This window comes from Miscanthus floridulus, chromosome 2 (genome assembly GCF_019320115.1).
Source record: "Miscanthus floridulus cultivar M001 chromosome 2, ASM1932011v1, whole genome shotgun sequence".
NCBI lineage: Eukaryota > Viridiplantae > Streptophyta > Magnoliopsida > Poales > Poaceae > Miscanthus > Miscanthus floridulus.
Window position 1 is genome coordinate 165,587,400 of NC_089581.1, and position 14,167 is coordinate 165,601,566.

The 14,167-nt window shown below is 44.3% G+C and overlaps 2 protein-coding genes across 3 annotated transcripts; one reads left to right on the forward strand and one right to left on the reverse strand.

Moving 5' to 3' along the window:
- Positions 1 to 4,176: 4,176 nt before the first annotated feature.
- Positions 4,177 to 6,824, reverse strand: LOC136540473 (serine carboxypeptidase II-3-like). Its single transcript, XM_066532481.1, has 7 exons — positions 6,463 to 6,824; positions 6,105 to 6,212; positions 5,499 to 6,016; positions 5,218 to 5,330; positions 5,008 to 5,112; positions 4,767 to 4,881; positions 4,177 to 4,613 (listed from the first exon to the last, which is right to left on the reverse strand). Exons 1-7 carry the CDS (start codon positions 6,728 to 6,730, stop codon positions 4,452 to 4,454), a joined length of 1,389 nt encoding a protein of 462 aa, XP_066388578.1. The 5' UTR covers positions 6,731 to 6,824; the 3' UTR covers positions 4,177 to 4,451.
- A 1,450-nt stretch (positions 6,825 to 8,274) lies between these two features.
- LOC136540474 (uncharacterized) lies at positions 8,275 to 11,151 on the forward strand. 2 transcript variants are annotated; one of them, XM_066532483.1, is made up of 5 exons: positions 8,275 to 8,655; positions 9,342 to 9,466; positions 9,720 to 10,034; positions 10,118 to 10,251; positions 10,462 to 11,151. In XM_066532483.1, the coding sequence occupies exons 1-5, from the start codon at positions 8,389 to 8,391 to the stop codon at positions 10,845 to 10,847; spliced, it is 1,227 nt and encodes a 408-aa protein (XP_066388580.1). In that variant the 5' UTR covers positions 8,275 to 8,388; the 3' UTR covers positions 10,848 to 11,151. The 2 variants fall into 2 exon arrangements, with proteins under 2 accessions (XP_066388580.1, XP_066388579.1); XM_066532482.1 differs by having other exon boundaries at positions 10,118 to 10,287; positions 10,462 to 11,150.
- The last annotated feature ends 3,016 nt before the right edge of the window (positions 11,152 to 14,167 follow it).

The following is a 14,167-nucleotide window of genomic DNA, read 5'->3' on the forward strand; positions in this document are numbered from 1 at the left end:
ATGGGCCGACGCCCTGCTGGGCCGTCTTCCCCCTCCCTTGTGCTCGGGCCACGCAGGCCAAAAGTGGCCGTGGACCGATGAAATCCAGCGGGCTGGCCCAGTAGCGATTGAATGATTTGTTTTCCAATTTTTCTTTATTATTTGAAAATAGAAATGGTTTGAAAAATGTTTGGATACTCAAAGTTGCTCCAAATTTGTTGAAATAAATTTTGCTAGGTTCCTTATCACTAGATCTACTTGGGAAAATTATTGCATGTCATTTTTGGGATACTTTTCTGTAAAACTTTATTTAATCATGTATATTGCTGATAACTTGAAAAATGTGTAAAAAAATCTATAGGCTTCAGAAAAATATGATTCCAAGTTTGTTAATCTTCTTATGTAATGTACTTTCTAGGAAAAATATGTGTCATGCTTGTGCTGTAGAAAAATTTTGAGGTGTAGTTCAAGTGCCTTTAATGGCTAATTTTTGTTATTTTAGCTAGAGAGCAAACTTTGTATAAAACATGCATGTGATAATTTTTGTACAGTAGTTGTATGCTATGAAGAATATAGGAAAAATACTAACTCTATTGTTTGACACTTTTCACAGTACAAAGTATTTTCATGTTCATAATTATGCCATAGCTTGTTATTTTTGTGTAGGCTAACCCACTCATTCAAACACTATGAAAATCTGATGGTAGACTAATTAGGGTAGTAATGTGCTATGGTAATTTTCTAAGATTTTTCTAAGCAATAAAAATAGAGGTTGCTATTCAAACCTATTATTAATTAGGGTTTAATTAAGTGTTGCTTTATGTGTGTTTAAGAAATTAGTAAAGCTTTGGTGTATCTTTGAAGCATTTAATAAGATATGTTGACTTAACATATTAGGAGTAGAAGAGAATGCAGTAGATGACATGTGCTTGTAGTATATTTTCTTGAATGATGTTGACTACCTTGCATTTAAACATATTCATTGTATTCATCTCATCCGATGCACCGATTGCATAAGCACTTACGTGCATTACATCATACAGGATCGCAAACCGAGAACCCAGTCGTCATACCCGAGGAGCCCGAGGAGCAGTTCGAGGTGCAGCCATAGGAAGTGCCAGAAGCCGACGAGGAGGACGTTGAGGAACTTCCGGAGTGCCCCGATCACCGTCTGAGCTCCTTCGAGAGAGGCAAGCCCCGGAGCATTTTCTCCCGGTTTGCAATTATTGATGAAATGCTTTACTTAAATTGATGCATTACGTTCAGGAGTTGTTTGCAACCGTTGCTGCATTATACCTTGTTTACCTTTGTTATACTATATCCTTGTTACCCTGGTATCCGCAGTCGAGTCAATGCTTAGCTGGCTTAGACCAGTAGAAGTCAGATGATTTCCTGTCACCTGTGAGCTATAGGTGGTTACCTAGATCTGCTTGGATGACTATAAAGTCATGGTATAACTAAGTGTTAAATGAAATTGAGACCGAACGAAGACTTGTAGAGTTTTGGAATGTAGTGTTTCCGTCTGTGTCGATTAAGAACCGACCGTTGTTGGGCCTCGAGTCATGTTGAACGCATGCCTTACATTTAACTGGCCGGATAAAGTACCTTCCGACCACGAAGCTGGGAGATTATTCGGGCCGAGTAGATTGCCCGCAGCGCACTATGCCAGAGCAGGTGTGGTAGGACACGGGGGCGAGATGATAAGACCAAAGTGCAGTCGGTCGGCCCCCGGGTACATGTGGTTCCTGGCAAACTCGAGATTCCTGGATAGTTGACTCGGTGATCAATATCTCACTTTAGCGGGTGAGTGAGGTTTGTGTAAGGAATAAATCACCAGCTGGTTAGAAATCGATTCGAATCGCCATCGCTCCTGGATAGTGAGCACTTGACTTGAGTGACTTCATCGTAGTAATTGTTTATGGAACACTTGGACAGTTATAATGAATATGACAGTATGGAAGTTGTTTAATGATCATTGGTTATCATTATCTGCTTAATCACATGTTTACTCTAGTATAGGTGCAAATCTAGTCGACAAGTTAATAATGATTAACTTGGCAATAATGCTTTTAGAAAGGTTCTTGGAATGCTAAAAATGCTTCTTTTTGCAAATGAGTCAGCTACCCTACTATAAAGCCCTTTCATAATCCTTGGTGTCACTTATTTTTGGTTATGTCGGGTAAGTCTAGCTGAGTACCTTCTCGTACTTAGGGTTTTATTCCCACTTGTTGCAGATGGGCAGGTGTATTACGGCTACTGTATCAACTGCCTGTATCCTGCGATGGGTGATGCTTAGGACCATGGGCATGGTCATTCCTTACGTCTCGTCTGATGCTTTTGTTGGAGATGATCATTCGCTGGCACTATATTTAAACTCAGTGTGAGTGTGTGTGGTTTGAACAAACGGCTTCCGCTACTTTTATTCGAACTGGTTTTGTAATAACTATGTTGAAACTCTAATGTATCTGAGATTGCGAACCTTTATGTAATATGTGATGGTGACTGCTAAACTTATTACGATCTTGGCTGAAATGGAAGTTGGTTTGAGATCCTTCGTGATTTCACGGACTACCGGGTTATACGGGCTTAAGTTTGCTAAATCGTCTGCTCTGGCGGATGATTTTCTTACTTAATTTTGTATAATTGGTCGGTTCTGTTACAATTAGTCCCATTCTACCACCCCGAAACCATTACTTTATATTTTGTTCAGGAAACACCTGATTAGTTTATTATTTTAATGATTTAGAAGATTAATTGGGTTCAGGCCATCACTCTAGTGGATAGCGACAACTCTGATTCTTTGGGTGACCTATGATATTGTCAATCGTTCAATAGATGCATGGTTTAGAAAATTATTACAATACAATATAAGAACATTTCTTCTCAACATCTTGTTTGCTTTTCTCTCAAGGGCTATGGCCTATGGTGTTATTTTTTTGTTGTGAACCGGAGAAATTGAACTCAATCAAGTATGACCTTAGATGACAAACTAAATGTATCTTGTTATTGGTTATCTGTGTTAATCTTTCATGGGAACATATTACATCCAAATGTGTGATGCATTGTACGTAGTGCTTAATCTAAGTCTAATTTCCTAAGTGGCAATCCAAATCTTGGTGATTAGATTAATAGTTGAAAGCCAGAATAAAATTAGTTGTGGTAATACTTTAATTTGTTCCTAAGGGCAGGCACAATGTATATTGTCGAGGTCGATAATAAGGTGGGGCCAAGGAGCAGGCGATAGTAAGGCCATGTTTAGTTTCCAAAATTTTTTGCCTCCTACAGTAAAAGAGCATGTTTGGACATATGCATGGAGTACTAAATGTAGACGAAAAAAAAATTAATTACACAGTTCTCGACAAAATCGCGAGACAAATTTCTAAGCCTAATTAGTCCATGAAAAGCCTTAAATGCTACAGTAACCCACATGTGCTAATGACCAATTAATTAGTATCATTAGATTCGTCTCGCAGTTTCCTGATGGGTTCTGTAATTTATTTTTTATTAGTATCTAAAACCCACTCCCAACATCCTTCCGACACATAACACCAAAAAATTTTCACTCGCAGACTAAACAGACCCTAACCATCAAACCACCCGCACAATGTCCATCCGGTGATATGGTGGGGCCAAGGAGCAGACGATGGCAGGCATTGGTGCGCCGGCAGCATGGCAGAAGCGAGGGTGAGTGAGAGAATGTGAATTTTTCATTCTCTGTTCCCGGGTAGTAGTGCTACAACCGGATGGTGCTATTACCTGTTTCTTTTTCTTCTTTAAAATGTATCTTACCAGTAGTAAGGTCGTACTACCCCTCCATTGCGGAGGCCCTAAGACAACCACGAGTAGCTTTTCTTTTCTTGGTAAGTTATGGACCAATGCTACGGCCTGCTCTGACCGCACCGCATCTGTCTATTGCAAGCCAATCCACTCGGGAGCGTAGTGTGGCCCGGCTGTGCCGGAGGCGACGTCTCGGTGTAGCGTCAACGCATGAGACAATTTATTTATGCCCTATTTAGGAAGGCTGCTACGGAGTACTTCCAAAAAGACTCTGAATCTTGTGCCGTGCAGTAGGGACCCGTTTTTCTATCCCTTCACAAAAAGAACTAGAAGCCGATAAAGATAGAAAATCTGTACTGCACTGGCTTAGCGGCTCTAGCTCCTTGAACCCTCCAAACGTAGTCATACCCTTAATTAGTCGACGACACTGTGCATGCTCAAAAATTAGTTGACGGCACCGAAACATTCATACAACAGTTGAGGTCACAGAGCTTAGTTAGTCAGTACGGTCTGGTAGTTAAATTGACGTGGAAACGGAAACAGTGTATGGATTCGTAAGAGAGAAGACTGAAATGAAACGCCGCGCAAGAATGAAGTCCCAACGACCGTGGCTCCTTGAACATGAGCAGCGAATTGAATCCCGCCGGGGCACGGCCGCAGGTGGCTGGCTCTCGCGTGCCGTCTGCCGTGCCTCTTCACCCGTCGACCATCGGCGCGGCCTTGGGGAGCGGCTCCCCCTTGATGAAGGACGAGAAGAGCGCGAGGCCGCGGTCCGGGCGGTCGATGGGCACCATGTGCCCGGACCCGCGCACCGTCGCGAACACCACGCCCTTGTACTCGATCACGTACCCGGCGACCTGCCATGATGCATACACGGAGAATATATCATCGTCACCGCCGTCACGGGCTCGATCTCAGCCATCACACGCATTCTAGATCGAGTTCATTCAGGATGCCACCGCCAAAGGGCATGCAAAGGCAGGCAACTGCATATATGCATGCATGCTTACCTCCGGGTCCTTGCTGTCGATGGACCAGGGGCGCCAGTCCGCCACGACGCCGAGGCCGAGCTTCTCCATGGACTGCTTCGTCGCGATCACAGGAACCATCGCGTCCAGGTCGCCACTGCAGGTGACATTCGCATTATATTGTTTAGCTAACCAAATACCAATGGCGCATGCATGTTGAGATTTGAGATAGATGTAACTCTACGAGAATGCATGGGGCAGGGGCATGGGCATATCGACCGACCTGAAGACCCACACGCGGACGCCGCCGGCGGCGACGGCCTTGATGTACGGCAGCATCGATTTCGTCGGCGAGTCGCCGAATTTGAGCAGGTTGTAGAACGTTTGCCTGTGCCATCCCGTCCACCACAGGGTTCAATCGATTTCTTCGTGTCAACGGAAGCACTAGCTTGTATTGCGGTGAATGACAACGTAACTAGAGCCATATATATACCTGCATCTAGTCCATTTGTAATTGAGCCCTGTGTTGGCACGGATGACCTTCAGCACCTCTGGCTGGTTCAGGTACGCCTCCACGTAGTATTGAGCACAAGGATCAGCCAAGTCCTGCAGAGTGCAGACATATATATAATATACGTGGAGCTGCGCTTAGATCTAAATTAAAATGATCCTCAACACTGGCCTAGCTTGAGCTGCTAGCTAGGAGGACGAACCGACGAACGCAACGGCCATCATATCAGCAGATAGCTAGATATATATGCATGGTGTACATACCATGCAATTGGATCCTGTGGGCTTGACTTTATTCTTGTCATGGCAGGTGTTGGCATAGATGTTGTAGACGTCGACGTTGCCGAGCTGGTTGTAGGCCGTGTCCTTGGCCCCCGAGCAGAGCGGCGAGTTGTCCTCGGCGTTCTTGCAGCGCTGGCCGATGAGCGTGTGCGCCGAGTCCGACAGGAACGCGTGCTGCCACAGGTACTCGTACAGCGCGGCTTGCTCCGCCGCGAACTCCAGGATCGCGTTCCCCACCGCGATCCCCTTGAGGTTGATGGCGGCGTTCTTGGCGGCGAGGATGGCGGCGGCGAGCTCGGGGACGTAGTGCCCGGCGTAGCTCTCGCCGACGATGAACAAGTCGCGGCCCTTGTACTCCGGGAAGCGGTCCAGCCACTTGAGGAGGAACTGCAGCGAGTCGTCCGCGGTCATGTTGTCGCCCATCACCTTGTACACGTCCGTGTTGGCGGCGTACGAGAAGCCCACGCCCACGGGGCTCTCCAGGTACAGCACGTTCGCCACTGCACCGTATTACATTTTATTTTCACAAGTACTTAGCCATAATAATTGCAATCATTTTCCATTCTGTATAAGTAGATGTGATGTGACCTGTGTTCCAGGCGTATTTGAAATTGCAGAGGGTCTTGCCGTCCGTGTCCACACGGAACGGGCCGATCTCTTGGAATGCTCCGATTCCGAAGGAAGAGCATCCAGGCCCTGCAGAAATGCACTCCACCATTCATTAGTATCAAATCATCAGTATGAACATCGCAAAAGATAAATCAATCAGGGAGGCCGAAAATAATCATCTACCTGGCGTCTGAATTTATATAGAGATGTGAATAAACGCGATCAATGCTATCGATTTCACTGGACAGTGGTATCTTCTCTCATTCAGACTTTCAGAGAGTGAAAGGGGAACATAAAGACGAAAATACATACACGAAAACAACAACAAAAATTTTACCTCCATTGAGCCAGAGAAGAAGTGGTTTCGTCGCCGGATCAGCGGTGGCCTCCACGAAGTAGTAGAAGAGCGACTTCCCGGCCTTGTCGTCGAGGTTGACGTAGCCGGAATACTGCTGCACGACCGCATCCTTCGGCTGGCCAGGCAGCGCGGCGATCTTGTCCGCCTCCTTGGAGCCCTCGCCGGCGGCGAGGGCCTGCCGTGGGAGCACGGAGAAGACGATCGCGACGACGGCGAGGCACAGCGCTCTGGCGTTCATCGTCGCCATGCAAATTCAATGCCGCAAAGCGAGAAAGGCCGGGGCTTTCGATGGAAAGTGCCCGGCCCGTGTATTTCGAGCCGCGGATTTATAGACAGGAGGACGCAAAATTTCGGGAGGCTAAATTCTGGTTCTTCGGTTGGCGTCCACTCCTGAATTGGTTGTTTTCTATCCAAGAATCGTCCAGCAGTTAGTTTTAGCCTGTCGGCCTGCCAATTTTGAGATGTCTTTGCCAAGAATAGGGGCTGTCTGTTGACGAGCAGATGACTCTCGTTCCAGCAATTTCTGCACGTCCGTTCCGTTGTTTGATCTCTGTGCGATTACATGAGAAACTTGCCATGCCTTCAGTTTGATAGAGATTAACGATAAACACGACACCTGTGCTGTGCTGCTGGCCTGCTGTGCATACGGGGCTAACGGGCTAGAAGCGCATCGAGATGTATCCCCGTTTTTTATTAACTGACAAATTTGAATTTTATCGTTCATGCTTCTACTATTATTTTGTTTTTTAAATATTCTTGAACTATTTAATTTAGAACAAATATAACAATACCAATATACCATTACCATATAGACTTCACTACTTCAACTAAAAAATGACCGTGTTGGCTGAATTCTGTCAGTTTTTTCTTTCAAAGCTGTCATAATTGAAAAACATATAGATGTAAGATGGGTTGGTGTTTTCATTTTTTTTCAATCTTTTGGTACATTTGATGGCAATGAAAAAAATGTGTATCTATAATTAAGTCAAGAAAAGTCGAGAGTAATCAAGGGAAAAACGTTTAGAAAAGATATATCAAATGGATCATAGAACATAGAACAACATTAAAGTTACGTTCCCCAGAACAATTTTCCATCATATACAACACACTCTCTTAGAGCATCTCAAAAACTTTTCTAAATCTCACTCTCTAAATCATCATTTGGAGCGTCATTTGCATAAAAATCATTTTCTATATCTTTGTACTCTCCAACAGTTTTTCTATATGTCATGCGCACTTTAGAGAGCCATTCTCGTCTTCTATTTTTGACTAGCGAAAAATCCGAAATAGAAGATAATTATATTTGGATAAGGCTGTTGGAATGTATTTTTTCACCAAAATCTCTATCCTTAGCATTTAGAAAGGACATGGAGAGTCTATTGGAGATCTTACATTGACTAATTTGCGCCAGACTGATACAAACTTTAAAATTCAAACAAAACAACATGTCTGATATAATATCAATGCACAAATTCAAAGTGCTTTTGATATACTGAGAAGTGAGAACACAGAACACGTGAACTTGCTGTTAAAAAAAAATTCGTGAAGAAAGAGGCACATCGAGTGCTGCGGCAAAAATATCATTTTTTTTATTTTGTTGATGAATTTAACCGCAATAGGACCATTATTATCCATAGAAAAACCCATAGAGTTCATTGATGAATTTAAATTCATCTCAATCAGTATTCAAATCATCAACTTTGAGACAAACAAATAATTCCGAAATTTTGAATCCCCCATGACGCAATTCCCTAGCAGTAGTCAGGCGTCAAGCAATTCCGGAAGCAGCAGGGCCGTGCCGGTGCGCAAGAATAGAACCCCGGTCCGGCCTCTTCCCCAATTCCGAACCTCCCTCGCGGCGCGGGCGAACCGGCGAAGGCGCCTCTGCCCTCCCAAAACCCCGACATGGGAAACAAGAAGAAGTCGAAGCCGAGCAGGAGCAAGAAGAAGCCCAAAACCAGCGCCGACCAGGCCCTGGCCCTAGACTACGTCCGCGCCTGGGCGCAACCCGCGCCGCGACCACCGGAACCCTCGGCGGCCGACGCCGACGACTTCCTGCCTGTCCTGGCTACGCGCGGGGGCGATGTGCTGTTTGAGCTCCACTCGCACTCAAACCACAGCGACGGGTTCCTCTCCCCTTCCGCGCTCGTCGAGCGCGCCCATCGCAACGGGGTAAGTGACGAAGATCTACCTGACCTCTAGTCGGTTTGCCCAGCAGGTGTTTGAGGAAATACTTGTCAGGTTTAGTCGGCGGCGTTGTGCTGTGCCATGTGGAATCGACTTTTGTACTTTTCTGGTGCTATATATAAGCTAATCCGAGCACTGCGTTGGTATGCTGCACATTTTGTTGTACCTGCCGGTGTACGTAGCTGATTACAAATATGGAACATGGCTATGGTATCATTGTTTCGTAGTAGGATGTGCAAGTGCTGTACTGGTGGCTGGAGAATTCAGAGGGTAGTTGTTACCTCTAACGTTTCACTTGTCTGATGAATACTTTATGGGTGTTGCCATGGTACACCAAAATAACTGTGCACCGTCCATTTAGTTTTGATCTAGATGGATATGGTGACTTATTACCTTCTAAGAGGTAATAGAATAAATATGGAAACAAATATTTTAGATAAATTTGATTGAATCAGTCATTTTCCGACATGCATTTCTTGGCTATTCGCTATTAAAAAAATGAGGCCTTGTAGTGTTTTCCCCATGAAATTTTTCCTGCACTAAATACCATGATCTACCTCCTAAAGTCTGTTATGGTCGTCTGCTGCTTAAATGTTATGTCCTGTTGGGGTATACTGTAGATTCTGAATAACGAATATAGGAGCGACTAAACTATGATGTTTGTGCCACAGGTAAAAGTTCTCGCCCTAACAGATCATGACACCATGGCTGGCATACCAGAAGCTGTGTCAGCAGCTTCCAAGTTTGGCATTAGAATAATTCCTGGTGTTGAAATCAGTGCGCTATATAATCCAAGGTAAGTGCCTTTTATCTTTCAGCGAAAAGATCTTTCTTTGTGTTTTGAATGAAAACCAGCAATGCCACCTAATTTAATAAGCCAATCATCTTATCATTTGCACTCCATTGTCAATAGATCTGCAATAGTTTTGTTTTATTGCTCCGCTGCCTTTATGCTAAAATGGTATTGTAAACAACATTTTAACTGTTGTACTATGAGTACAGATGTTTCATGTCAATTTCATTATATTCTCAATTTCATTGTCTATAAGGGAAGTTGCCGGTGCTGGTGAGACTGTTCATATCCTTGCATACTATGGTATGTGTGGTCCGTCAAGGCCTGATCAGTTGGACAACATGCTATTGAACATTAGAGATGGGCGATACTTACGCGCAAAGAACATGCTACAAAAGCTAACTACACTGAAGGTGCCAATAAAGTGGGAGCATGTGACTAAAATTGCTGGTGATGGAGTGGCACCTGGCCGATTGCATATAGCAAGGGCTATGGTTGAAGCGGGTTATGTAGAGAATGTAAGGCAAGCATTCAACAAATACCTCGGTGATGATGGCCCAGCATATGCCAGGTTATTGCTTCTTCCCAAATAGGCATTTCCTATGCTGAAAAATCTTTGGTTAATAACACAAGGCCTGTGTTTTTTTCTGGCAGAGGAAGTGAACCATTTGCAGAGAATGTTGTGCAGTTAATTAGTCGCACTGGGGGTATTTCTGCACTTGCTCATCCTTGGTCATTGAAGAACCCGGATGCAATAATCAGGTCTTTAAAAGGTGCTGGTCTTAATGGTATGGAGGTCTACAGAAGTGATGGAAAAGTTGATGGTGTGTGTCTCTTACACTTAATGCATGCTGACTTGAGATAGAGTGGAGAACTCCTGCCACAAACGAAACTTTTATTCTGTCTGTTAGCAATATATTGGTCCTATCAACAGAGGATATTTTTATCGTTACTCATTATGATATATTTAAATAACATTACATAATTTCTTTTTACAGGATTTAGCGAGTTAGCTGAGAAGTATGGACTTCTGAAACTTGGAGGTTCAGATTTCCATGGAAGAGGCGGAAAAGATGAATCTGACGTTGGAACAGTTAAGCTCGCTATTACAACTTTGTGCTGCTTTTTGAAGATGGCTAGGTCTATCTGGTCTTCTGCTATGAAAGACATCCTGCTGAAGTTTGCAGAGGAACCGTCTGCCACAAATCTAGGAAACATGCTTAAGTTTGGACGACTTACCAATTTTGCTGGTTTTTCTCCAATAAACAATGGTATTCATGTTGTTGATTTCTGCTTATCTTCATGGTCAAGCACTGATGATATGGAAGATGTTGAGCTTGAAGAGGTAAGATTGAAGCTTGCCCATTATGCAGCAGAAAGATAATCTCAACTGCATGGCCATCTTGGACAATGTTTTCTCCCTTGTTGAAATCACAGTATGTGCTGTTGCAACGTTTCACTTCTTTTGCAGCCCAATATAACTAATGTATTTGTTTATTAGGTGATGACATTGTTGAAATTAGATATGCTGAATCTGGTAGCTTTGACATTTTATTCAAGAATGTATATTTCTCTACTATGATAACTGAAATGTGCAACATTGAAATGACATGCATAGAATCGGAGCACATCAGCATATTAATATACTGTTTCTTAAAGTGAGGAATCATCATCTGTCTACAAGCTTATGGATGAATTGTGCGTCTCCTGTCCCATTTCTATTATCCTCAACCATGTTCGTGGTTTCCCTTCTATGTTTTTGATGATTGACCTTTGAGAATGATGACTATCCTGTTTATTCATGTAGTTTCTGCCAGTTTTATTCAGTAAGAAAAATATTTAAAATCTACATGTCGTCTTCCATTATTTAGGTGCTTTTAGGCTAATATATGTTTTCAGATTTTTTAAAATATGAACATTTCTGTCCTTGAAGGCTTGATTGACTTGAATCATTTCACTATGAGTCATTACTTAATCAAATTGAAATGGCAGATAATATGCACACAGATAAATAATTTGGTTCCAGCCAAATATTGATCTGATCAGTCCGGATAAGTGAATAATTTACTGTTGATGCAAAACACATTCATGGCATCCACTCACAATCACTAAAACTTGGTAGCTAAAGGATAATGGATTGCCATATTTATATGGTGGCCTGAACCTTGAAAAATTGCTTGCTTATTGAGAGTGAGAACTCCCTGTCATGGTTGTTGCAGCGTAGTCTTATGAATTATCTTGAGTTTCTTACTCCTTATCCTTAGTTTTTTTTTTATAAACCTTATCCTAGATGCAGAGTATATAAACATTTTGCACTCTTCAGCTAAAAGGTTATATGTCCTTTTCTGACAAACCTCTTTGCCAAAGACTACTCTTGTCTGATTGTCTGTCAGTCTTTAGAAACTGTATTTCTATGTCTATATTAGGAACCGTGTTTCCTTGCCTTGAATATTTTTTTCTTGGTCATAATTTTCACATGTGAAATAATAATATCATGTGTGTGGGTTGGGGGGGGGGGGGGGGGGGGGGGGGGGGGGGGTGGGAGGATGTGGCCTGTTTTACTAGAGCGGCATGTGGTGATGAACCGGAAAATGTCCAACCTTTACCTCTGGACCACTTATATTTTGTAGTCGAACAGTTGTTTTAGTTTGAGCCTTTTGAGGTTCTATATGTGGGACCATTTGTGACTCCTTGTTTCTACGGTAGTGAATGATGCGCAAAGTGGTGGGAGGTCAATTGTCCTTTTTGTCACACCACTCAGTTTGCTCCTGATCTTTTATCATGCTACTTGTAGTGTGTTGACTACTTTAGTTATATCGTCTGAGGTGTTGCTGAGCTGCATGCCATCACCAAATTTGTCACATGTTTCCTGATAGGGCATGAAGACCTAACCATTTCGTGCAGACGTGCAGTGCATGATTAGCCTGTTGCCAGTTTGGCTGCTGCGTCATTAGGTCCTAATTTTCCCCCCTTGGGGCAGCGTAATGGTCACTAATCTTTGTTGAGGAGCTGCAGCCACGAGTTCATTTAAAATGTTATCATCCGCACGTAATAGTTCTTAACTCATACTTTAGAACTTATCTCCACGGCAACCATATGATGTTAGACCACACAGACCCAGCTTTGTGTGACCGTTTTGTGGATGCACAAGGCACTAATAAACTGATAAGTGTTGCAGACCGCTCACCTTTCTGCTTCTGTTCTTGCACATTCTTTTCTTATTAGGGGAAAGGAGATGATGGTTGCTTAGTGGGCCTTGTTCTAGCCGTGGCCTAAGTGTTAGACCGTCATTTCTAATTCCTGGAAAGAGGCCACGAACGAATGAAGTGGTTTAGTTGGTGGTCCTCTGCTGCTTGCTTCGAGATGTTTCTTTAATATGATCCTTTTCTAAAAAGCTTATCACTGAACTGCCTGGCGAATCTCTCGGCTCGGGTCGTGATTGAAGCTCATGTGTACTGTAGGAACCGTGCTGTTCAGGCTACTATCGTACCTGTTCATCCAGGCTTTCTACATACCACGCGAGATCCACAGTGTGCGTCGAGACGTTTCTCTAGGCGCATCACTTCACTATTTGGTGATGTTTTCGTGTCTCCCTCCGTGGTCTTGTGTGGAAGGTCACGCACTGTATGAGCCGTGCTGCCGAGGCTACCATTGTTATGTTCGTTTGGCTGATAAACTATGACTAAAAGTATTGTTGACTAATTTATTGTGAGAGAAAAATACTATTTATTAGCTGAAAAAATACGACTTATAAGTTATAAGTTATGCGAACGTAGCCTTGCAACAAACCACACGGAAACGGTATCCTGTTTGCTCGAAAACGTTTTCTTTAGTCCTTGTCAAGATCTCTCGTGTTCTGGAATGTCTTGCATTGTGTCGACTGTCGAGGGTATCGTGCCTGCTCTGTCCATCCCATCCTATCGTATCGTATCGTACCACAGGAGCCAGATTTGATTCGGGCCGGGCTTGAAGACGCAGACAAGCCAAGCTAACCCCCTCGCAGCCACTGGCTGATGTTGTGGTTAGGCACCTCTAGACCCACCGAGAGTGTCAGTCCCATTCCATCCCACGGGATCCAAAAGGCCCCCCACGACTGGTTGTTTCTTTCTTTCGGGCTGTACCCTCTCCGCCGAGGGTCCGACACGTCAATATTCCCCGCGGATTCCGCCCTCCGTTCTGTGGCTGGCTGGCTGCAGACGCCTTCAACCCTCTCCGCGCCTGCCCCTGCCCGCTTTCCATTTCCCCTCTCTCGGCGTCGATCGATCGGAAAGGAGGAAGATGGCAGCGGCGGCCAGAACACGCGCGCTGTCCCTGTCCATCATCGCCGGTCAGTCACGCAAAAGCCGCTTTTCTCTCCGCGCCGAAACGCGGCTGCACTCGCTCGTGCTCTGCTCCTTGAGAGGACGTGTCAGCCTTGGCCCTTGGGATACAAGCACACACCGAGGGGTTGTTCAGCCCGTTCGGCTGGTTCAGGTCCCAACCCTAACCAGCCGCAGTGCAGCACCGAGGGAGGGAAGGAAGGGGAAAGGATCTGTGCAATGTGGTGACGACCACCGTTATTTGTCTGGTCAACAATCGAGCCTCTCTCACTCGCTCTCACGTCGTTCTTTCGTCCGGAACAGAAACTGTGACCGGAGAAGACCCAATCAACTGTGACCGGAGCACGGTCATGATCGCGGAATGGCCCTTACCAAAAAGAAGATC

Excerpts from the sequence above, each read along its gene's own strand:
- LOC136540473 (XM_066532481.1), bottom strand. The coding sequence starts at position 6,730 with ATGGCGACGATGAACGCCAGAGCGCTGTGCCTCGCCGTCGTCGCGATC. Across the intron at positions 6,017-6,104 it reads CAAATACGCCTGGAACACAG|TGGCGAACGTGCTGTACCTG; the intron begins GTCACATCACAT and ends AATACGGTGCAG. Across the intron at positions 5,331-5,498 it reads CCACAGGATCCAATTGCATG|GACTTGGCTGATCCTTGTGC; the intron begins GTATGTACACCA and ends TGCACTCTGCAG.
- LOC136540474 (XM_066532482.1), top strand. The coding sequence starts at position 8,389 with ATGGGAAACAAGAAGAAGTCGAAGCCGAGCAGGAGCAAGAAGAAGCCC. Across the intron at positions 8,656-9,341 it reads AGCGCGCCCATCGCAACGGG|GTAAAAGTTCTCGCCCTAAC; the intron begins GTAAGTGACGAA and ends TTTGTGCCACAG. Across the intron at positions 10,288-10,461 it reads AAGTGATGGAAAAGTTGATG|GATTTAGCGAGTTAGCTGAG; the intron begins GTGTGTGTCTCT and ends TTCTTTTTACAG.